Raw genomic sequence first — 26,795 nt, 5'->3', positions numbered from 1 at the left:
TCAAGTTTCCCATTAATTACCAGACGATAGGCTACATACAATTAGAGACAAATTTATCCGAGCAAAACAAGCATAATTCAAAGCAGGATTTGTACGATCTGACATTTGGTCATGGCTGTGTGGTTGCTCTATGTACAGTCACCAACAATAAAAATGAGACACCTATATCCTGAAATACTCACTTTCCTGCAAGGCATTATGGGTCTTACCTAAGTCTTCGGCGGTGGTAGAAGTTACCATTGATAATTTACCATTATAATTCACTTATGCAGAGAAACGAGCATTTGAGGATCTAGGTGTCCCATTTTCATTGCTGGTGACTGTACATGCCGGTAAATTAGAGGACTCAATAGAGTAAATGCAACAGAATCTAGCTCAATGTCATAATTAATGAAAATTGTGTTTCCGGATAAATTAACTAAAGGTGGCAAAACTCAATCACGTCAGTGCAAGATTACACCAGATTATTCACACATTGCGATAAATATTGTCCAACGCATAAATGACGTCACAATGAGCAGTGTATGCAACCCAGTTCGGTTCAAAAATCCTATAAATCAATTTGCTCCATCTATCAAACCAGTTCGTAATAAATGGGGTAACTTAAAATAAGTGTTATTTTAAAGAATGCTTTGTGCGCTTGTTTCAAGTCCGCACGTGCGGAGTGGGTCTATATGTAGACTAGTGAATGTACAGTTTGCAAACTGTAACGTTGTATAGTAAGTAGGATATAGTTCATGAAAGCTGAGTGTGAAACGGATGTGAATCGATATCAAACCAATCGTGAATCATCACATATCAAATACTGTGAACCAGTATGTCTTGTAAGATTAAGTGAGGGGTTCAGAGAACATGGGACATAACTCAATTTTTTGTGGAAATGAAGTTACATGTACAGTAAAACTTCTCAATAACGAACAGGCCTGGGGGGGGTGATACATATCCGTTATTAAGAAGTGTCCGCTATTCAGGCTGTTACACAATAGGATAAGCATATTACAGTACAGTACATACATTAAACTCATGATACCCTAATTCTTTAGCGATTTAGAGTGCTATTTCACGAATAAGAGTTCCACTCACAGGCATGTTGTTGCTACGAGCACGACAAAACCATTCAAATGTTAAGTTGTCAACTTTCAAGCCCGGTGTATTGGGAAATGATCGTTTTCCAGAAAGATTTTCATTTTCAGTCCACAATTTAAGGATGTCACTTTTGTTTCTTAAAATGTCACTGATCTATGTTTTTACAACAGCAAACTGCACGGCCATGTCTCGAACACTAAGTTTCTGTTTCTCGTAGACGTTGATGATTTCAACTTTTTCCTTTAAAGTCAGTCGTTTGCGTTTCTGCGACATCGTAGCAGAAGTGACACACACTTCTCAAGATAACCACAAAGAATACTGTCTACTGTCTGCACTTTTATAAAGAAATACGTTCGATGTTACATGAAACAATGCGCGCTAGTTCGAAATACTGGTCATTGTTGTATCGAATTCCAGGAATTGCGACCGTTATTAAGACGTTTTATTTGCGTTTTGTAGGTAGTTTTCAGTGTCCGCGTCCGTTATTAAGAATGTCCGTTATTGAGAAGTAATATTGCCATTAAACTCAATGTATATCTGCCGAGGAATTTAAAAGTGTCAGTAATATAGAGGTGTCCGCTATTCAGAGGTGTCCGTTAAGAGAAGTTTTACTGTATAACTTAGAACAGTGAAGTATTAACATTTCAGTGCTAGAGTAAGTATCTCCTAAGTTTCAAATTCTTGCTCATAGAGGCACCACTGTATTTGTGCTCCAATAGGTAAACGTAGTACTAAGTTATCTAAATGCGACTTTTTCTCAAAACTGTCTTGTACTCTTGAACCCCTTCAATCGTATAATCAATAAGATTTGTAAACATCTCAATTTCCTTATTCCGTTATTTTCCGAATCCGAAGTTGTTTCATCAAAGTACTCCCACAAAGTTGATTCAAGATATGAACAACATGATAAAATATGTGGATATCTAAAACTTAATGCAACGGAAATTCACTCTGTACTTCTAATCGGATAAGGAAAGAACAACAATGAAATGTCCATGCTTTTCTCGCGAATCTAACCAATTTCGCTTAACGATCCTTATAATAATCACTACGTCACCGAGATTCTATCAGTGTTTCAATCTTGTCCATTGTAGTGCAGGGTATACTACACAAAAGAATATCGGAGTTTTAAATTTGCGTAATTCCTCTTATCTGAGACATACAATAATAAGCCATGATATGTACACGTTCATACAACACCACTTTTCGTTACACAGCGCACATGAAACTGGTAGCCGAGTTCTTCCCACATGTCTTTCGTCTCTGGCGAAATAAATGCAACAGCCTGTACAATCTAGCGTCTCAAGTCACTTCCAAATTCACTTTTGAATGCGAGTAAACTGCATTTCATAAACTACAGAACACAAAGAGATTTCTGCTGAGGAGTCACCATCTTGAACACTGGCGCTGTCAAGTGGGACGGTGAGGAAACAGCTTTTCATTCTTGCCAGACATAATTACCACAGTTGCTCTTTTATTACATTTAATCTACAAATGCATACGTCACTTGCATAGGCATAACAACAACTTATAACTATTCTTTTTTGGAATATTACTATTTCCCCCTTCAACGCGGAGTTAAGATTATATTTTTTTCGCATCGCTTTTATGTAGTTCTGGGCTAATTGTGATGAGATACCATTTTCACTAATGCATTGCCTGTGCATTTACTATGTACAAAATATGTATTTTCTACAGTCAGCCTCCGGCCCCCGTGGCGGAGTGGTTACCACATCACGCTACCACGCCAGGGGTTGCAGGTTCGAATCCAGGCTGGGCATGGATGTTTGTGACTGTCCTTTCATCAATTTCATCATGTCATCACTCACCCACATCTTCGCAAATTATCCAAAAGTGGCACAAAAAGCGAAGTAAAATAAAGTAAATCAATCAATCAATCAGTATATTGTCAGCAGATTCGGTGGTTGGGCAACGATGAGGATGACGAATGATATGATGAAATTCATGAAGGGAAATATGTTTATTATTATACGTGTACTACTGAGCTTCGAGTGTATACCGCTCGTTTTTTTTTCTGCTCGAGCTAAGAAGTTCTCAATTCCGCACTATCTAGCGTCGTCTGCCCGACCTATTTGTGCGAAATGTTCTTCCTGCTGCACTTCAGTCCACATAACGGATGCTCGGGAATTGCTTATCTTTTTAATTGTACACTAAATACAATTTCGAATGTCGTTATCCATGGGCATTGTTGAATGAGTTCTCCATTTTGTTTAGTCTGTTGCTCGTTTCCATGGAAACTGGTATTTCAACAAATTCGACGAAACATGAAATCTTGGCATTAGCGAATATTATGTGCACAAATATACCTTTGCTAAAACAGAAAACATGAATCAGCAAAGGAATATTTGTTCAGTAAACCAAAGGTATTACTTAAAATAATCGGCGCTTAAGATAAAGGTGAGTAAGTTCGAAACAAATCACTTAAATAAATGTCATACATGTTTGTTAATTACAAGTTTAAGTAACATAATTGAGAATAGAACTTTGATTATAGTAGTGGAAACCAGCTACGCCAAGCAATGGCATTCATAAACCCCTTAAATACACCCAAATAAAATAATTCAGAGACCTTGAAATTGCAGGCAATGGAACATTGAATTCCCATGACGGCTTTAAAAAATGTTTACGTTTCACATTGAGAGCTATATTTGTTCACCATATTGAATAATTCACTTGTTGATTTATTGATTTAGTTTATTTTACTTCACTTTCTGCCAATTTGCTAATCGTGACGGTGAGGAACATAAATGATTGATTGATTGATTGATTTGCGTTATTATACTTCGCTTCTTGTGCCACTTTTGGCTAATTTGCTTTGGATATGTGATGATGTGACGAAATTGATAAATGAACACTCACAAACATCCATGCCCAGGCCAGGATTCGAACCCGGAACCTCTGGTATCATAGCGCGATGTGCTAAGCACTCATCCACGGAGGCTGCCAGGATAAGTAATTATATGATGATTTTCTTTCGTTTTTGTGCCACTTGTGGCTAATCCCGACTACGAAGATGAGTCATGATATGGTGAAATTGATGACAAGACTAGTAAAGAACGTCAGTGGCGAGAATCGAACCCTGGACCTTTGAGGCCGTAGCGCGCGCGCTGTGCTAATCACTTAACCACGGATCTCGTCACATGAAAGGACAGGCATACAAATACAATCTGGTAGACACGTCGGAAGATGTGTAGTAAAGTGTACCAGAGAGTAACAGTTAATATCGTCCCATTAATTGAACATGCTGTTATCTCAAAGATAATCCCATTATTGGGAAAACTTCGCTGGTGCAGGCTTTCAACCTTTTCAGCTAGGCTTTGGATTCAAGGTTAGCGCCGAACGATATCAGCAGAGCGGCGGAAGAGAAGAGGAAAGATCTCCTACCACCTCCGGTGTGGGAGACAAACGCTAACTCCCCCCAAATGGGAAGCTGCAGACGAATGGGTCATTTGTTCTGTGACCTTTTCTTATCGATTCCGGGAAGTCCTTCCCACGCGCCCGGAAAACCGGAACTTCTCTTTTCGCATCCGGAGGAGGGGTGGACAGTACCCCGAAGTGATCGTTCACTCATTGCAGCTTGTCGTGGGTACAGAGTGTCATCCGCTCTTATAGTGCTTCAGTGAAGTCGTGGGATGCTTTGAAAAATGGCTGCAGGACAGCTGCAATGTCTGGATCTGACAACTATTGATACCTTCCTCGCCGATCAAAAGAAAGTATCCACCTTAGTTGGTATGCAACCCGGTACACTTGCGTGAATTCCAGTTATCTAACTTCACGATTTTCTATTTTTCAATTAATCTTGTTTGGATTGTTATTTTAAGTCCGCTTTATGCGCAGATAGGCTAATCGGACACTGGACCTACAATTTTTAGTGGGATCCGAACCCGGGACACCTTGATTACAAGGCGACGGCATTACACTACGCCATTGAGAAGGCCTGATTTTCTTTTTCCTTGCGAAATTTAGCGTCACTATTGTGGAATTCTTGGCTAATCGCGACGATGAGGCTGAGTGATGGTGTGATGAAGTGACACTCACAAGAACACCATGTCTAGATCAGGATTCGAATCCGGGACTCCTGGTGTCGCAGTGCGCCTTGCTAACCACTCCGCCACGGACGATTACGTAGAGCGGTATCACTGGTCGAGCGAATTCATTGGTCGACTCACGATCTCTGTCGGATTGGTGTTCCTTTGTGAGTATTCTTGCGTCAATTTCTACTAATCATCGTTCATCTTCAACGTTGCGATTCCTACCTATTTCTGAGAAAGTACTAAAGATAGATACATATAGTTCGGTAGACAGAAGCATGTACCTAATACCATCTTCGTCAAATTGTATATCTATCTGGGGAGTCTAACAATCCAGAGTCAACATTCGATGCATTTTTAACCTTCGATATCTCAGAACGAAATAAAGCTAGAGACCATTTGATGTATCTAAATATACAGGGTGGCCCCAAAGTCTAGAACCAATGAAACCACCTCATTAAGCGTACGCGACTGGCAGGAATATCTGTTTGTCGGACGCTGAATTGTGAGAAGGAGATCTGTGGAGTGAGTACCATGGTCAACTGACCTCAACCACACGGACCTTGCTTGACATGTGGTGAAAGTTGAGGTGTATGCGATGAAAATCCGGGATCAATATCCAGAAAAGGATAACTACTGCAACAGCTGCTCTGGATATCTGTATGTATTTTGAAGATAATTTAAGAAAAGGCATTGTAACTTTTGAAGAAGCTTGTTGATACTGGTGGCGTGCAGGAGCAGGTTTGGTATCAAGGAAATTAATCTTCCATTGTTTCCAGAATTTATGGTCACCCTGTATAAAAAGCCTACTTCTACCAAAAAAAATCGATTTATCCATCCGTTTATTTGTCCGTTCTTGTCAACAGTCGAACCATCTGATACATGCTGATTGCTTGGCAATTAATTACTGCAGATACAATGCTATGATTTCGTGAAATGAAAACATACCGGGTACTGGTAAAAAGTGTGCCCACGGTGGCGGCAAACGTTTCTCGGATGAAGATGTTGAACGTGAGGTACGACTGTGGCTGGGACAGCAGCCTAAACACTTCTTAGCAGAAGTTTTTGGGGACTGATAAAGCAATGAAATAAGTGTATAAATGTTGGTGGAGAACATGTTGAAAAATAAAAACAATTTTCAAGTCATAATCTCACTTAGTATATTTTAAATAAATGTTTGTGATATACATACTGACTTACCTATGTATTTTGTGTGTAAAATTCCGATAAGTTAAAAATTTTGACGAAGCATTGGTATGCCAAATTGGCTAGAAGAATAAAATTTTGTATAATGAGTTCAGATTTATATGTTAATTAATGGAGATAAAAAAACAGCCTCATTAGAAAATTCGTTACAAGTCTATAACCGATAAACCAGTGAATGTGCAATGTACTGTTTGGTATCAATTGTTAGTATTCATTAATCATGTCGCGATTACGTAGTACGTGCAATTTAAACTTGTTTTCTTTCATTGTTACAAAATTGTTAACAGCAGTGGCGGCGTAAAGGGGGGTAAGGTCCCAAACTGGAGGGCAAGAACAGTTTACTTTCCCTCGATACATAAGGTTTAGCACAGTGCGAGAGCAAGAAGGCAAAAAGTGGTGGGGGCAACAGCCCCCCCGTCCCCCCCTAATCGCCGCCACTGGGTAACAGGATGTATAAACTATCACTCAGATATGTCTTATATTCTTTGCTACAATTTTCTGCTACGGAAATGCAGAACGCTACAAACGGATCTCATTTGCGCGGAATACTGCCTACAGTTGATGACGTCATGGCCAAAGACTACGGCCTAATAAACCTAAGATGGCGAAGATTTGTGAAGCTCACCAGAAATGCGCAAGTAAGTGATCTTTGTGAAGATAGCTTAACCGTTAACTATCAGGAGAAAAGAGTACAGAACATTAGTTCCTCTTCACGTTCAAGACACTGGTGAAACTTCGGCCATTTGCTAGCTAATCCACTTATGAGCATAGTCTTTGAGGGTAGTAGAATAACATGAGGGGTGTTCCTGCTGGAAGCATTGGCTTGGAAACAGTTGATTCCTCCCCTGACACCACGTGATTGATGACGTGAGTCCTAAGGCAATTTCCTCTCTCTCTCTCTCTGAATGTTAGTGCTTCCCAATTAACAGTGATTCATTAGTTGCCATGGAGATATTATGGCAGGGATACCTGAACACATCCTTTATGGTCTTCCTACGTGAGGCAACGTCAAAACTCTCTGTTTGCAAGCCATAAGATTCTCCATCACGAGTGAGAGATTGGAAATGTTGTTTGGCGTTTATGGGTCTTAGTGACTAATGGAATGGAAGGAAATAGTAACGTTTCAATTGAATATCTCATTCACTCCAGCTCCTATAGGTGCGGACGAGTTCGAGGGGCCGAGGCACTTTCTGCTCCCCCAACACGTTGAGGTATCGATATTATATGTATTTCCATATATAAAATATTGTTTATGCCAACCTTGCCCTCCCCCCCAAAATATTTTAATTTGGTGCCTCTGCCAGCACAACGGATTACTGAAAAACCACATTGGATTGCTTGATTGAATTGTGTTATTTACGTCACTATTCTGCCACTTTTGGCTACTCGCGACGATGAGGATGAGTGATGATATAGAATTGATGAACCACTCACAACGAACATCTAGGCCGGAATTCGAACCCGGGACCTCTCGCGTTGTAGCGATCTGTGCTACCAAACCAGCTTGGTGTATGTTTACATGTAGCCTTGGCTACTATGAGCACGTTAGCGTGTGTATGTTTGTTGGCGCAAACCTTTACTTGTAACGTCTACGCCTTGTAATCAGGTTCTCGGGCAGAAGGCACACTTTCAAATATAATCCGCAACACATTCTTCCATGATAACAACTCTAGCAAATAGTTATGACATAGAGCAACGTCCTCAATAATATGAACTTAATCACTTCTAGATAGTGGAAAAAGCATTGAAATTATTAAGTTCCTCGTAAAGGATAAAACATACAGGTTAGTTATATATATAGATACATATGACGTTTATTTATTGTAAAATGTACATTTATCTATTTACATTACAACATACTTGTGAGCGAACAAAATGAACAACAACAAGTTTCCATGACAACAAGAATATGAAAAATTTAAATTATGATTCAGTCTATGTATGCATACTAAGTGGCGGAGTGATAGTAGAGAGCGCTACCACGCGAGGTGTCACGGGTTTGAATCAAGCCTGGGCATGGCTATTCTTTGTGAGTGTCCCTTCATAAATTTCATCCTGTCATCACTCATCCTCATCTTTGCGATTAGCTAAAAGTGACAGTAGAGGGAAGTAAAATAAACCAGCCATTAAATTTTCTAATAATATCGAACACATAAAGTAGTGAACACCTTAGAGCTTGTAATCAACAGTTTCAGAACACGATACATGCAAGAAGTGGTACGGGGACGTTTCGGGCATACTGTAGAACACTGTAATACATCTCGATCTTTAACTAAAATACATTGTAGCTCATGACATAACTCCTTGGGCGACTTCCTGACTGACACGAAATCACAACTTAGGAAAACAACTGGAATTCTGACTGTATTGAGGATTTACTCCCGATTCAGGATTTCAAAGGGGCTATGGAAATACCAACGATTGATTGATTTGCTTTAATTTGCTTCGTCCTTTCTGCCGCTTTTGGCTAATTTCCGAAGATGGTAATTAGTGATGGCATGATTAAATTGATAGACACTCAAAAACATTCATGACCAGGCCAGGATTTGAGCCCGGAACACCTAGCGTCGTAGCGCGATGTGCTAACCACTTCACCATGAGGAGCGGCATGGAAATTTTAATGAAAATAATGCCATCTCAGGAACTTGTCTTTAGCAGTTGGATATTTCACTGGAATGTCTTCCAAACTCAGGAACTATGGAAATTTCAATGAAAGTAGTGCCATCTCAGGAACTGTCCTTTCCCAGTTAGATATTTTAGTGAAATGTCTTCCCAACTCAGGAAATATAGAAATTCCAATGAAAACAGTGCTATTTCAGGAACTAGTCTTTACAAGTTGGATATTTGAATGCCACCCCAACTCAGGAACTATAGAAATTTCAATGAAAAGAGTGCAATTTCAGGAACTGTTCTTTAACAGTTGGATATTTGAATGAAATGTCTTCCCAACTCAGGAAATATAGAAATTCCAATGAAAACAGAGCTATTTCAGGAACTTGTTTTTACAAGTTGGATATTTGAATGCCAACCCAACTCGGGAACTATAGAAATTTCAATGAAAAGAGTGCAATTTCAGGAACTTGTCTTTACCAGTTGGATATTTCAATGAAATGTCTTCCCAACTCAGGAAGTCCGACTAATTGCCTCGTGGGAGGATAAATTGTCGTAACTGCTATCTTAACCTAACATAAAAGCAAAAGATCTGCCATATACTCAAAATATATTATATTACCGTACTCACAGTAATCTTTCTGCAAATGGATATGCAATGTACGTAGTATTTCAGGGTAACGTGCAGTAAGGAAAAGAACCTCTCAAAAACCGGTTCTTACCCCCTTCCCTCCCGAGACAGCGGCTCCTGATTTGGGAACATTCCAATTCAAACATTCCACATGAAAATGCCGTTCCTGAATTGGGAACTTTCCTCGTAGTTCCTGAATTTGAACGTCCTGAGTTTGAACATCACCGTAGATAGCATACACGTAAATAAGGAAGACCTCTCGAACTTAATCTATCGATCACAAAGTCTGCTTTCCCAGCAAATTATCCCATATTCTTTCCACAGGAAAACATATCGTGAGTAATGAACTAGATGCATATGCAGCGTTTATTTCTCGAACCACACAACCCAATACTCTTATCTTCACATAGTACTGTTTGCCTTCACTCTACCTTCACTAGATCTCGCACGTGGATCTAGGAAAGCTAGGAAAAGCAGTTCATTCTCTACTTAAAGGTCGTATTTCTCTGACTTTGCACACATAAAAACACAGGAAATCCCAAATCGATATCATTTTCCTTCTTTTTCTGTCTGGAAAAACACGAAGTTGTTCCTAGCGGTCAATAAGATCGGCATAAATCAAAAGTAATATTCGAAAAACTATTTTCAAAATGGCCTTGGTGATTGTGACGTGGCTGACTCCATCGACCACGTCTATAATTTTAAATCGTTCGTTTCTTGTAGGAAAGCAATGGTATGAAATATTATATGAAGGTACATTGTGTCGTAGTTAATTCGTAAACAACGTCAACGAACATTTTATCGCAACACTGTGAATACTTTTTTTTAAAGAGTTTCATGTTTTGCCCTAACATGGACACAACAATTGAAGGACAAAGAAAGAAACGTTTTAAATTGTTTACATTTACGACAACATTAATTTACTAATGCTGCATTTTGTACTTATGGATCCTGTTCAAATCCCGGCATGGTCTCTTCACGGAAACCTTCGCTAAGATAACGTAACTCAACGTTTAGGCATAATTTAAATGAAAAGGTTATTCGTATTTAGACAAAACAAACTTTTGTCTCTTGCTTTTCCTGGAGGATAATTTTGTACATGTTCTACAACAATCCAAATACACAATTTAAACTACCTTACTTGAGAATTAAGTATTTTAAATTATCTTAAAGGGTTTTATATTTCATTAATTAATTTCACAAATGAATTTAAATCAATAAACTTTACTTTTTACATTATTATTATTATGTTAAAACATTATTACTATCGTCAATATTATACATTTAGTGCAGACTTTGAAGTACCTATTGATTTTAGATTTAGTGATAATTAACTTTGTATATTTCCAATTTCCACACCTTTATTGTAATCCCACTTTATTCACAGAGAGGTTAAGTTAATCTAGACCTAAAGTTTAGTGTGTTATAAGATTCACAACAATGTACTTTCATCCAATGCAAGTTTATTACAGTCGGTAGAAAATCAGAGGAAAGAATCTTCAATTTTTGGAGTGTGCAATGGTTATTTCTTTGAAATAAGCTTACATTTAGGAAGGAAGTTAACCTCGCATATCCTGCACAATAAATATTTTCCCTTAGCATTTTAATGTTCTACAATTCAGCCTGGTTTAATGGAATTTATGTATACTTAAATGCATTTTCTTCGTTAAAACAATGATTGCTATTGCACTAATTTATACTTATCTGTTTCAGGGAGTAACTGTGTGTTCACCTTTCACTGATCGCCTACATGTACTTGTGGATCATGGAAGGAATGTTTGGGGAGTTCATGGTCTTTTTTATGTAAGTTTCATTACTCTTATTCTCTTTAATATTAGTATTTTCCTAATGGTAGATTTCTATTCTAATTTACTTCTAATTACTATTATAATTTCTTGGAAATAAAATGTTCGAATTATGAGCTCATATTTAATATTAGAATATATTGTATAATAATATCAAATAATGTTGATTATATGCACATGTAGCAAAATGTAACATTAATGAAATAGATACCTTTCCTATATAAGTTATTTGTTCTCCTTGTTACAAAGACATCCCTGTTTAGTATGTAGGTTCTACAGAAGACATTACAAAATGTTGTGTATTCAGACACACGCAGATTGCACTCAAGGTGTCGAGTTGATTTTAAAATATATGCACCGCATAATTCAACATTATTTATTTAACATCTAACTGCCACTTAACAATACGAACTCTATGTCTAAAAGACATGACACAATCTGTTACTACAAGCCAAAGAGCAAGGTTATTAGAATTATATAAGGTTGGGGCGTAAGCTTGTTTACTCAAAATGCATGCGATCTAATGACGAATCGTGGGATTTAGTGAATTTAACCCCCGAAAGTACACGTGGTAGAAGTGTTGCATTATCCACATATCACAAAAGAGCAAAAAGTGAAAACTTGAAATGGAGCACAGAAATGCTTATATCTTGATGTGATAGTTTATTTATGGTTCTTAATTACTAAAAATCTTTAGAGGTTTTCACTTCAAGGAAGTTGAAAATGCTTATTTTCCGATAGAAATGCAAGCTATCTAATGTGCAATCAGCATTTCAGATCTGCAGAAGGAATGGATTGTGCCACTAATTTACACAATTAGTGCTACACGTTAAATAAAGGCAAAGGCAAGTTTTTAAACTGAAAAGCAAGTATAAGTTGTTAATGCAGTATATTTTGATTCCTATTTCAAGCTTAAAAACAATTGAAAGCGTATATTCTATTCATAACTCACACAACTTGTATTGGCAAATTAGTCCAGAAGTATCGTTTTTGCTTCACAATCTGAAGGTTGTAAGATCGAATCCGGTAGCGATTTTTTTTCTTATTTGTATTTTGCTCATTCTGATTATCTTCGTCACTTTAATTGTAAAAAGATATTTTCATGAAACATCCTATGGTTCACTTAATTCGAAAAATATAAATATGTGTTTATTTTAGTGAAAACTGGTAGAAATAATTACGTGATGATTTATGAATAATTTGTATCATGATTAGTAAGTACAATCCATTTTAAAATGATCAATATTTATTGAATCGTGAAAAATTATAACATTACGTAATTGTGAAATTAAAACTTCATCATTTCTCAAAAAACAATGATGTCTTAGATTTCAATCTTTCAACTGAGAAAAATACATTACTAATGTTTTTACTTATTTTCTGTTGTGTTAGAAAAGAGCGTTTAATTTATTTATTTCGGCATAGAGGACAATCAAAATTGTGATTCATCTGAATTAGGAAACTTTGTGTGATGTTTTACAGTATTCAAGCAGCATATTCCATATCAACGATTCATAAGCAGTTTTTACACATGAGAAAAGTTGTATTGTACTTATAAATATACTAAGCTGTTTTGTTAATATAATACTACTAGTTTCTGCCGTTGAGGTCCAAAGATACAAAAGCAAACATTTCGTACAGTAATATGCCAATGGATTCGTTTCCTTTGTGGCCAGTGAATTCGTGCTTGCAAGCGTAAAGATGCTAGCAATATAAATAATAATATTCAACAACGCATAGCTCGACAGCCCTCGAAGGGCCTTGGCCTATCTCTCGACTGCCAGTCTCCCTCCCACAATACTACCTAGAGGCGTGGAGATCTTCAACCGGTAATGGGATGACGTGGGGTCAGCACGTCGAACCCTCAGCCGTTATAGAAGATATCCGAAACCGGGTTACGCTACTCACTCGTAGCTCCCCAATTACCCCCACGATGCTGGGTTACCGCCGGTCCTATACACAGGCGAAGAAGCTGGAGACTGAACCCAGGCGGACTCGAGCAAATGCCGTCACGCCGTCGGAGTCCAAAGCTCAGCGCCTTAGACAGCACGGCCACGGAGGATGACCTAGCACTATAAAACATGCAAAAATGCGTATAGTTTATATTTCAATGCAGAAGACTATGTGCGGAGTCCACTAGTATACGCAGGATTTTTCGGAAGGACTGGAATTGTAAAGATGTAATTGTAGGAGGCAAGATACAACACTAAAATATTTTATTTCAAAAGTTGTTCCAAGACGAGAATGATTGGTTATCTGGTGACACTATAAGGGGAGTTTGCATTTATCACTTTGTTTTTCTTGAATTTTCTCAATTTCGGAACCGGTCCCCTTGACGGAGTGATTAGCACATCGCGCTACGACGCCAGGTGTCCAGGGTCCCTGGGCATGGTTGTTTGTGAGTGTCCATTCATCAATTTGATCATATCTCCATCTTCGCAATTAGCCAAAAGTGGCAGATAAGCGAAGTAAAATAAACTAAATCAATCAATCAATCAAAATTTGGGAGGGGACTATAGCCCCATCAGTTCCCCCCTGCGTACGCCAGTGGCGGAATCTAAACGTCCTAGCACCTAAGATGATTTTAAAATCGAATGCAGGTTCAAGAAACGCCTTCTCTAAATAAGACTTGTTCACCTTCCATTATGTCCGTAAACGTGTGTTCACAGAAAATGCGAACAGCATTGACTCCACGTAGCTACGAGGGAGAGAGAGGGATTCTCTTCGATCCCGTCTCAAAAACTCTCGAAAGGTTTGGTCTCATTTTCGTCTCAAGTTCTAAAAAATCACAGCAACTATCTTAAAATTCGAGACGGGACTGGGATAAAACTGAGGTTTCTCTCATCCCCTCACAATCTCTAATTTCAACAAACTCTCCATCGGCCAATCAGCAAAGTTTTCGGACACCTTTTGACAAAGTTAATAGCTTTAAGTTATGCGGGGGGGGGGGGGAATGGGTGAAATATTTATTTAGAGAAGCACTTAAGGCTAATCTGGACCATTGGCTAATGCCAACAAAGTCGTTTTATTAGGTTTTTTGGCGTTTTGTATGATGAGTCTATTCGCAAAATATTAACAAGATCATTGTGCATTAAATAAATTTTAAATAAAGCATATAAATTAACCTAGTTACCTCCCAATTGATTCCGTAATTTTTGAATAACAACTTTCTCCCCTTTTAAGCTCGCCTTTTTCTTCGATAGCTTAAATTAGGATATAAACCTTTGATTCGAATTCAGAACACCTTGATTCAAAGGTAATAACAGATCTAAGCCATCGCAACCTTTCATTCGGACATAAGACATCCATTTGGATTAACGTCTTAAAAGCAACTACTGTATATTAGCTTCCGAGCAAGTCATGCACAAGAATAAAATAAATAAATAAATAAATAAAAAGCAGCAGTTACTGTGAATTATCATTTTGAATACCTCTTGAATTCACTGTTTAAATGTAACAGATTAACAAATAATATTACACCAAAATAAGAACTTTCGTTTCGTATAAGCCTTAAATTATTTAAATTAGTAACATTTCAATATATTACACGTACAGTAATCTTCTTCAACAGTTAAGAATATATTGAAATCTAATATGTTTTGAATAGCAGATCGGACAGTGGAAGAACACAATATTTTCTTTAAAGTGTACGATGTTCTCAACCGAAACAAAATAGGAACAGTTTTTTAAAAGGATTTTGAACGTCTGCCATTCTCCTTAAATCCATTTGTCAGCATAATCCATGCTGAATCTGTAAAAATGTATCAGGTCTGGTGAAAATATTGCTTCTTTCTATTAACATTAAGTACGCGAATGAACTCTTTGCTACTTGTCTGTTTCCCACAGTTGTTTCGAGTATCTGTGCTCGTTGTTCTTTATACGTGCATATTGCAAAACTGTTCTTTCACATCTTGTAGGTAAGTTCACAAACATGTAGAAATGCATGCTTCAATGCAAAAGCGTGGTCCTACATTTCGTATCAGATAATTGTCTGATGTTAGAAACAAGAAAAGTATGGATTTTTTATGAAGTAGACTGCACGGCGGATCAGGCATTGCGCATTCTTCTTCTGTCTGTGGTTGATTAATCCATACATGGTGTGAAATACGAAACGTTCCATAAAATGCATCACTACAAATATTCACAATTTTCAGTATCAAATACCAAGAAAATTAATCATGCGAAGGAAAAATTTGTCAAACTTCAACTTCGATTTCAATGTTCGTTACGAGCAATTAACACAGAATGAACTTTTTCATTCATGAATCTTCGTTTAAGCAGAGCATTATACACTTCTCACATGTGAGATTTGAAGATTGGTTCCCACGATACGTCACGAGCAAGGAAACAAACAATTGAAGTATTCCTTAGCTACCGACCGGGGTTGCCAAAGAGTGTATGCGCTCTTAGCTACAAACATATTGCCAATTCCAAAGGTCTTATAAACAGTACAGTCTATTCACACACGACAAAAAAAATTACGTCATTATATAGTATTGAAAATGCGAAGTTTAATATTTTACTGCAAATAATTTATCTGTTTAGAAGATGTAACTTCTGATCTCCTTGTAACTAAATGATTTTTTCGACCTCCTTGTCTAAATGGTTACTACACCGCGCTACGACGACAGAGTTCCCAGATTCGAAACCTGGCCTGTCATGGGTGTCTCTCCATCAATTTCATCATATCATCACACATCTTCATCGTTTCGATTAGCCAAAAGTAGCAGAAAAGCCACGCTAAATATTACAAATCAAATAAAATAAAATTACATGAATGTCCTGTCTACGTGTGAATTGAACAATTAACATCATCTCCCCTCCTCTTTCCAAGTAAAAAAATGTAATTTGCATACTGGCAACATCACTATATTAGTACGGTATGTTCAGCTCAAGCGTATGGGCTTGAAACTGATAAATACTAGTGCAAGAAAGATAAAACATCAACAGCTGTCCTTAGACACATTATATTCTTCAGGAAAAAAAAATCACTTTCCTCCATAATGAGTGTTAATTGTGAAATTGGAATATTTTCCGTGAAGATACTCAATTAAAACTTCGTTATCAATTATGCATTTCACAATCAAACTGTTCATGGATAGTCATGACCTAATTGTTGTTCCACGCCACACGATGAATGAATATTTCAGTGTTTATGCACCAGGAAATACATATATGCTACTTATATTTCTACTGGTTATTGATTATTATTCATTATCATCGTATTTCAAAATAATGTCTCGCTTAAACTGGAAGCTGAAATTCGTAAGATGATTGTTTATTTCATCATCTGAATTGGCTGTAGATTCGAGTATATCACATAACTATTGTTTTTATCTAACTATTTGATATGACTAAAACTGGATTTTTATGAAAACAAAAATCTTTAATTTGTTCCTGCGCTAGAACAATCCACAAAAAATTAGTAGTATTTACTAATTTGGTAATTATGACCAAATTCATTGGTAACACTAAACAACTGTGAACTACAACTTAAATACTTTAGTACTCGTGAACAATCGTTTGTTTCCTGTCTATTTAAAGAAATGTTTGGTTGCCAGATTTGTCGATTATTTCAAATAAAGTTTTTCTCTGTGTAACACGCTTTGTTTAGTTTGGTATATTTTTGAACCACACTGTAGTGTAAGGAAACATTTGAGCATCGATATAATACAGGCAAAATTACTGTTTCGTGTAATTTTACTTTTTGTTATTGGACGGTTATTATAATTGCAGATTGAATGCCGGAAACCACATCATACAATGCAGCACTAAAAAGTATAATATTAAACAATAATGAAACGTTAGCTATAATAATGTGAAACTAATATTAACGGAAGGGATAAAAATAAAAAATTATATGTGAAAGCCCTACCCTGTACACTGCAACAAGTCATGGAGGCTATAGGGAGTGGGAGGGGCTCCATACATTCACGATCTCGGCTTGTGCCAGAGATGTCATCTGGAATCAAACCCGGATCTCCCGCGTGGCAGTCAGGACTCACTGGACTATTGTGGCACCAAAAATATATATGTGGAAGAGTTAAAATGTGTGGAAAGTTTTTATACTAATTTCAATTTATAAAATGTTATCGACCATGAAACCGTGGAAAAATATAATAGCAATAAATGTTAAAAATCAAAAATAGTATCGAATATTCTGAGCATGAAATTTTACTTATTGGCAGCTAACCATTGGAACTGTGCAGAGCAGTGATATTATTTGGTTTAATGGTTTTCTCCCTTAGCACAAAGAACAAAAAAGATAGTTTGTTAAGTACGACATACGAATCAAATCTATTTTTCCGCAGCCGTACTCAGTCCCCAGTTGAGATCGATTTGTTTTCTTCGCTTTCTTCCAGATTTCTGATTGCCGGCTCCCGTGGCGAAGTGGTTAGCACATCGCGCTACGACGCCAGGGGTCGCGGATTCTAATACTGGCTTGGGCATGGATGTTTCTGAACGTCCATTCTTCAATTTCATCATATCATCACTCATCCCCATCTTCGCAAATTAGGCAAAAGTGGCACAAGAAGCGAAGTAAAATAAAGCAAATAATAAAAAAAAAGATTTCTGGTCACCAGTCGTCGCAGTGGTCGAAATTCCTGTACATAGCGGCTGAGACGATGACAGTTTTTTCATCCTCTTTTGTGGATGCATGTGAGTCGAAAGGGGAAAAAACGAGACGCTCATATTGCCTTAGTTTTTACTTATTCCGGAACGTTCTGTTTCTCTTTTGTTTCGTACCTAAAAAGTTTGGACGTCTCTGGTCTAGAAAATAGACTTCAGATAGTTCAAATACAAATAAGATTATGCAACCATGCTGTAGTTACTGCATTTCGTGGGAAGCTTGCATCTTTCTCTGGGAAGAAACCACTGATCTCATTGAAGTGGTTCTTGTCACCCCGATGAGCGGTGGAGGCACATGGTGGTTCGGATTTCAATATAAACTGCACAGGGTGGTCCGAATGCACTGTTTACCTGGGTGATTATCACAGTGAAACGAATTAAACTTGTTCTCTGCCTTCAGATGGCTGTCTGTCACAAGTTACTATAGTGAGGATGAATGTTGAGCAGCATGTGTGTGGATACAAGCGTGCCCACAGGGGGATTCATGACGGGGTGGTCAAAATTTTATAGTTTAGCTACCAATTCTACATATCTCCACATAAAAATAGGGGGATCTTTTCGTTTGATTGACTTGTTATTGATTTCTAGTTACGGTTCTTAATTTCAACATTCGAATGCCATGCACCTTTTGATTGTTGGCATCTCGGCCAGTGGTAAACAATGTCTGGTGTTTTCTTTGTTGCAGTTGCGAGTATGCTCGGAACTTCCGACTTGCGGATTTCAGTTTTAGTGTTGGATGATTTCAGGCACGTGTAACGAACCTGAGCGTTTAAGGTTTTATATTTGTAAGAAGTTAATATTTTTAAAATGTTTGTTCAAATAATGTGCAAGCTGTCACAGACAACTATAGTTAGATTGATACAGTTGTGTTTGGAACTTGTATATATGTTTATAAATACGTCATAATCTGTTCGTGTTGACGTCACTTTCTCATCTCAGCAGAGGAAGTGAACCCACCTGAATGTTTCTCACCTGACGAAAGACTCAGTTAGAAAACAGGTGAAGGTGAGAAATCAACAGAAACGTCGTAACTATTTTCGTTTCATTCTGGCTACACTCGAAATAATAATTAAGTACAGAAACTTTCGTGTATTTACGTTTGTCTTGTCAAACGTTAATTCTATATGCAAGTGTGTTTAGTGATTGTGATGTGATTTAATATGCTATAGAATTGTTCCTCTTCAGGCAGAAATGTGAACAAATCTGTACCTTGCTTGTAAGTCCACATACGATAGGAAATATAAGTGATTTTAAAACTGCGTTTAACTTCGAATACTGTGTTGTGTTTTTTTTCTACCCAGCAAGCACTGATGATTTGCAAAGATTCTCATGTTCCCGACTAAAGGAGTAGCGGACTAACTTTCTGACGACTGGTGTCCAACTGGAGTACGTTGCACACGATTTGTTTCGATTGTATGTGTTTCTGTGCTACGACTGACTGGATAATTGTACAATACTGTCAGTTTTCGATTCTAAAGCTTACGAGAAGCTTGGAATTTTTTTTATGTTTAAATGAAATGAAATTAGCAACATTTAAACAAATATCAATTACTGCGTGTTTATCTATGTGCATGCATGTGTGTAGGTGGGGGGGGGAATGTGATGAACATTTCTTTGGGGGGGAGGGGTTTGATAAACAACTTTGGGGAGGATGGGCACCCCTGTATGGATACATGAACATCCACAGACCATTAAAACCACAAGGAAAGTACATGACTTCACCGCAAGATTTAAGAAAGAGGCGCAACCGAGATAGAAAATAATCTCGCACAGGACATGCAGACAAATTATTTGTGTCAAGAAAATGGTGGAAGTCAGATCGGCAACTTTATAAATTGTTTTGCGGAGGGTAACAATACATTCGGGTCACCCTGTATGTCAAATCCCAATTAGCCTATCTATGCATAAAGTGGGTTTATAGCAAACTTCATTCAAGAGAACGTTGCATAAAATTCACCTGTCAGTTTTCTTAAGCCTTTATCTGGATGGTTCCTTTTAATGAGGCAACTTCAAAAGAATAAATTATCCCTGAGTAACCTACTTTCACACAAAGAAACACAGCCGCACTTCGGGTGACCCATTTCACTGAGATTTCGTCATCGGCAGTCACGTAAATATGACGTCATTCGCTCATTTCCCTCTAGAAAGTCTCACGTCCATGGATGCAAAAGAAATCCCGAAAACATGCTTAGTGACAAACCGGAGGAGATACTCAGTCAAATGTGTGGCGATTATACATCTGTCCTACCCATGGAATATTACAGCATTGGAATTGGCTTAATGTGATATTGATTTTACATTAAACGACCCCTCCCCGTCCCTATATTAAAACTGGCAGAATTGACAGTCAGAATTCTGCAATAGCCAGTTATCTGAAAGTACCGATAGATGGCACTTACATCTCTGGTAACATAGATACCACGTTACAGAGCAAGTATAGTTTATATATAACTAGCTGATTAGCCGGCGTTGCCCGGGTGTTTAATGAATTCTAACTATAGCGTAAAATGTAACTAATATTATTTACAGGTATTTAAAAGTATAAGTACAGTATACAAATTATAAAGTAATATATTTACCAAATTCACTATAATATAAATTTAACAACAATTTATGAGCAACATCTTTAGTTCCACCTCCAAGAGCAAGAATAAATAAATTGAACGGCATTGGGAGTGTCACTATTCATCTTAGCGACCCCGAAAACTATTGATTCCACACAAATATCGGTTGTTTTCGATTATTTTTACATGTCATCCCTTCCAACCCCACCCCTAGGGGTACCAGGGGTGTCTTGGAGTTGTACGGCATTGGGAGTGTCACTATTCATCCTAGCAAGCTCAAAAACTATGGATTCCACACTAATACATGTTTTACATGTCACCTCCTTCCCACCCCAACTCTCTAGGGATGCCAGGGGTTTTTTGAAGTTGAACGGCATTGGGAGTGTCACTATTCATCTTATCGACTCCGAAAACTATGGATTCCACACTAATATCGGTCGTTTTCGATTATTTTTTGCATGTCACCCCCTCTGACCCCAACCCCTAAAGGTGCCAGAGGTGTTTTACCCTAACAGTATTTCTTTCGAAATTGCAAGGGATACGTGTACCAAGTTTGGTTGAAATTGCTCCAGGCGTTCGAGAGTTATGCCGGAATAAACACAGACACACACACACACACACACACACACACATATGCATCCATTTTTATATATTAGAATATAGAATATATATTTTTAGTTACAGGATGATGTTTCTAAAACGCTGTAAATTATATAATATAACTTTTTGATTGGTTTCCTCCTAGATACAGATTACATTTCTACTAATTATTCTATACAACAAATTAATATGCACTGTTTCTAAAATAAAAGTGATTTGACAAAGGTTTGATCGTCAAAGTATGCAGTAATAGTACAATTTTAAAAATTCATTTCAATGATTTTTAACCTTAACACTTAAGGTTAAACCCTCGTTCAAGCACGACGAGTTGCGCATTCATTGCGGCACCGGGTTAAGTTGGGCGCGTGAGAGGACGCCGCTGCTGCGTTTCTTATCGTACTGGATTGGTCGCTTCCAGGTTCCCCACTTCCCTTGCCAGCATGTAGTGCACCCGCTGTAAGACTGAACATGAGCTAGAGCAACCTCGAATTATTGGGACTCTGCTGTATACCTGACGGTGGGGTTAGAGTGGGTTGTAATATAAATGCATTCCTGTTTCTAAACATATAGATAAGTGAAATGAAACTAAATTTAAATTTATAAACTATATTCCTTTCCTATGCATTAAAAGCACGCTGGGTTGATTTAAATCAGGTTGATTTATATTGCGATTTTAATAACTTTAAATAAATAATTTATAGAATAACGTACATAAGGATTTTGCAGATATCAGAATACGTTCTAGTGAAAGTACATTAATCTTGTAATCATTTAATGTTCTTTTTAAGCTCTAAGAAAGGAAACAACATATATGAACTGAAGGGGTGAAGCTCATACGAAAGGAAACGTAATATGTAAACTGTAAGCACGCTTAAATTTTGTAAAATAATATACAAAATACTAATCATGTAAAACCTTAAATAGTGATCTTATCATTATACTGTAAATAAACATGCAGCTGATATTTTGCAAGGTATCATTTAAAAAATAATCAGCTAGAAAGACTTTTTAAAAAAATATTTTAAGTTACAATTATAGAGTACATCCAGAATGTTTCTTTACTGGAAGAAAAGTTACTGAAATTATGTATTGTAGTTTCATTAACACACTCAACAAATATTTCCATAGTAGGTTCATGTACGCACTATCAGGAACCGAAAAATATACATTTACATATATTTTTTTTATTTGCTAGAAAAAGCCTTTCTGTAAAAAGAACACATATGTATTGTGCCAAAAACAATTCATGAAAATTTAAGCTATTTAAATAAAAAGAATCCAATTTAAATAAAAAAATCATCAAAAATATTTTTTTAATACAAAATCATGATTTTTATTCACCCTCCTTAAAAGTAACATTTAGCTGCAAAAAATGTTATTTTTAGAGAATTTCTAATTTTAGTTACACGTCATTGTAGGAACAAGGGCATAGTATGTACTGCGAATTGAATATACGAATTGTGGATTAGACGTAACTCACATATGACATGCTCAATCATTATCGTGGCATTGATTATTTTAATGATACGACAGGAACGGTAGGGTTTTACCACGAGATGGTAATTAACTAACGTTTGGATTTTTTTAGTTTCGAAAAATATGGGTTCAGCTGTAAATTCTGCCGGATTGCAGGAAAGCCTTTTTTTTCTCTCGGAAATCGACTTTGCTTGATTTATGGGGAGATTTGCGAAGGTGCTATCTGTGTCACACATGTCGTCGTTTTTGTGATGAATAACTGTGAACCGATGACTTGTGGACGGAAACTGTACGTTAGCAGGGAAAATGCAGTCAATTTGAGTCCATGTGGTTCGTTTTGAAGGGATATCCGATTCTGATCCTAGTCGGTAGTGCGTCTGACTGACACGCGGGAGACTTAGGTTCGATTTTTCGGGGTTGGTGATCTACGGTCGGAATTTTTCCGACCTTGTCCCCGCTTAAGCGGCTCTAGGGATCACCAGTCTCAAATCAGTGGGTACCTGGGGGTTAAAGGCAGCCGGAGCGTAGTGTTAATCACATCACGAACTTTACCTTTACCTTAGGTGCTGGCAGCGGGGGCGGCAGGATCTTAGAGGTGCTGAGGGAGTGCGGAATAAAATTTAGGGTACAAAAAGGAAATAAAGTTTTTCCCTGTTCTTTGCACCACGCCATGAAGGCACATTTATGGGGTGTGGAGTTAGGGCTCCACACTTTCTTGATCACGGCTGAAGGTGAGGGTGATGTGATGAGTAGACCTCGGATTTTTAGGTTCTAAAATGTGTGCTTTTAGGTTACTAAAATAGGCTCTAAAAATCCTAAAATAGGTCCTAAAAATCCTAAAATAGGTTCTAAAAACCTTAAATTAGGCTCGAAAATACTTAAATTAGGCTCAAAAAATCCTGAAATAGGTTGCAAAAAGACTTAATTTGGTACAAAATTCCAGAAAAATACTGATTAGATACAATCGTTAAATACAAAATTTCACAAGAACAGTAATAACCAAATATTAATTTTGTAAACAAATTTTCATTTCTTTATATCATTTTCAAAATTATCTACAAATTATATAATACTGCACTTGTGCTGTTAGAGAAAGATACTTGTTGGTATGAAAAATGAATTACGTATGTATAATTTGCTGCACAATATCAGGGTGGCTACTTACTTGGAATTCCTTGAAATCCGGGAATTATGGGTGAATTATTTGTTCTGGAAATGATTCATGAATTTTTGCAAGACATGAAAAAAGGTACAACCGGATGTTTTCTGTAGTCCCATTTTTTCTCCGTAGACGTGAAAAATTGCAACTTTTATTAATCCAAATCCCATTAAATTTATACATGTTTATAAATGCCCCGAGGAAAGTTTCTCTCAGTTTATTTTTTATTTTATTTTATTTTTTAAGGAAGAAAAAGAAAGCTACATGGAAAATAGAACAAAATTTCTCAATCCGTTAACTTCGTTAGTGTCTTTTGCAGAACAATCTATCTGAAAGACGGAAGATTATTCCAAAATAATATATCTTGAACTTGGTTAGGTAAATTTTTTGGTACACTGGAATTTACAAACCCTTTACGTTGTTAATATGTTTGTGTGTGGAAGGGAGGGCCAGAGTTGGTAATACAAAACATCTGCTTGTATCCTTGAATTTTTGGAAAGTTCGCCTTGAAAACCAGGAATTATACTTGAATTTTTTCATGGTCCTCTTGACCACCATGAATCCTTTTGAGTTATGCACACTCAAACTCCACCTCTTGTCTGTGAGGATCATTTCATGTGCTGAAAATTATAACAGAAACATAGTCAGTAGTGGGATTGTAATCAAGGGGTTCCGGGTTCGATACCCTGTGGAGGCACATAGTGGTTCGGATCCCACTTTAAACTGTAGGTCCAGTCCCGATTAGCCTTACTGTGCATAAAGTGGAATTAAAACACCAAATCAATCAATCAATTAAAGCAAATTTGAATGCTGAAAATTACTTTGCAAGGCGCGAATGCCAAAAAGGACCAAACTGACACGAGTGTGAGCAAGGCTGCACAGATCAGAAGTTTGCACTTGGGACTGTGCAGGCAGTAGAGACGATTGGGTGCCAAAACTGAGAATGGGGAGGAGGAGAGGGGGGGCAAGAACAGTTTACTTCATCCTAGTAGGCAAGGCTTAGCATTAAAAGTCTATAGTGCAGGGGTAAAAAGTATGGGGAACTGTCGTGCTTCTGACGTCACTGTTACCTGCAGATAACAGTGGCGTCAGATATAGTAACCTAGTAAATACCTCTGTGAGATATAAAAATCCTGTGAAACCTAAAAAATATATAGAAACGTGAAAAAAGGTTAAATTTACGCACATAAACCTAAAATAGGTTCTAACAAGCAAAATAGGTTATTTTAGGCACTATAAAACTTCGTCCGTTGTTTCGTTTTTTAATGAAACACTGATATAACTTGTTATTTCTTATTTACCTGCAAAGGAAAAAATAGGTTAAAAACATAAAATCCGAGGTCTAGTGATGAGCACCACGCCCCTGGCCGCCTTTACCCCCCAGCGTTTCCTCCAGGCTAGACATAGCGTTACTTATTATACAGTTACTGTTATTCTTTGCGCTGTGACGTAACTGTAACATCGTTGTGTTTATTGTTCACCGAAGATTTCAAGCATCAAGCCCAATTTCGTCTTAATCCGGCTTTGGCAATGACATTGAAGAGTAATAGTGGCTTGCTTCAATTAATTAATTAATTAATATTTATTATTAAAGTAGGGTTACAATTAAGCTTACAATTTTCTTTACATTGATTCTGAACTACAAAAACAGATTTTTGCCCTACACAAATTAATATACAGTTATGCTATTTGTTTGTATACATAAAATGGAATATTATAAATTTATATAATTGAAGAATATAGAATAAATAGAATAAAATAAACATTTTTGCAGCTACGTTATATGAAGGAGGCAATGAGGTAGATGAGGCACAGTGTCAGTATTCATAGATTAATGTCCTAATCTCTCGTTTAGATTTGGCCAAATTTATCTCCTTTCTGCAATTTACAGGCAGTTGATTCCACGCTTTACTTGCCAGATATGACAGGGATTTTGATCCGTATCTTGCCTTGTTACATTTTGTTACTCGGATACTGTTGGTGTTGTTGCATCGCAGATTGGGATAATGTATGTTACTCGATATCATTACTTTGTCCTTTAATAAGTGGTGGTGCGTGTTAATTGCCTGGTGAATTTTTAGTAGAAATGCATATTTTCGCCTGGATTCCAGCGTGGGTAGTTGCAGCTCTTTTCTGCTTGCACGTGAGGTCGTGCGCGCCGTATTTCTTATGCTACAAATAGCCCAATTTTGCAGTTTCTCTAGTTTCGTGGTGTTATTTCTATTCACCCCATAAAGTACAGAGGAACAGTATTCAAGTAACGGCCTAATAAATGCTTTGTAGAACGCTAATTTGTGGGCAAGGTGTACATATTTGCAGACAAATTGAAATTGCTTGATTCTAGGTGCTGCGCACGCGCACATTTTTTTTACATGTTGTGAAAAGCCTAAACTCTTATCTAGGTGCATACCGAGATATTTTAGAGATTCACATGGTTTTACATTGGAATTTCCTATTTTAATCTTGTCAATTATCGTATTGTTATTTTCACTGGATAGTATTAATACTTGCGTGTTAGACTCGTTCACTTTCAACATGGTAGATTGATACCACTCAAGAACTTCGGGCATATTTTTCTCAATATTTGCAATTACTTTTTCTAATTTTCTTGACGCGCAGTACAGGAGACAGTCATCTGCGTACAAATATAATTCAAACCCAATTTTAGTTGATATTAATACAAAAACGACATGTTTGGAAATCTTGAAACAGCTTGTTCAAGGAAGATAAATAACATAGGCTACATGTCGGAGTATTTTTCTATGAGAGGAAAAGAGGGTATTTTTAGGGGGGGGGGCAAACAGGCATACTTTACCCCCCAATAGTGTTACCCTCCAAAAAAAGCACTCCCACGTTTGAGGTTATCGTGGTCCTGCACCGCCCTTATAAAAATTAACATAAAGTACAGTGACTGAATGTATATGTGTGAAATGTATAATTTTAAATTGACATTCATTTTCCAGAGAGACCGTGGCC

The 26,795-nt window shown here is 37.2% G+C and overlaps 1 protein-coding gene across 1 annotated transcript in view; it reads left to right on the top strand.

Annotated features, from left to right (window-relative positions):
• s-cup (spermiogenesis-related protein stanley-cup) overlaps nt 1-26,795 on the top strand; it is a 147,850-nt gene that overhangs the window by 51,935 nt on the left and 69,120 nt on the right. The window contains exon 2 of the mRNA XM_083139302.1: nt 11,299-11,388. Coding sequence (XP_082995428.1) covers nt 11,336-11,388 — 53 coding nt within the window. The 5' untranslated portion in view covers nt 11,299-11,335. The remainder of the gene's footprint in view (nt 1-11,298; nt 11,389-26,795) is intronic.

This window comes from Lepisma saccharinum, chromosome 17 (assembly GCF_977018435.1).
Source record: "Lepisma saccharinum chromosome 17, izLepSacc3.1, whole genome shotgun sequence".
In the NCBI taxonomy this organism is placed as follows: domain Eukaryota; kingdom Metazoa; phylum Arthropoda; class Insecta; order Zygentoma; family Lepismatidae; genus Lepisma; species Lepisma saccharinum.
This window is presented reverse-complemented; position numbering and strand designations above follow the sequence as displayed.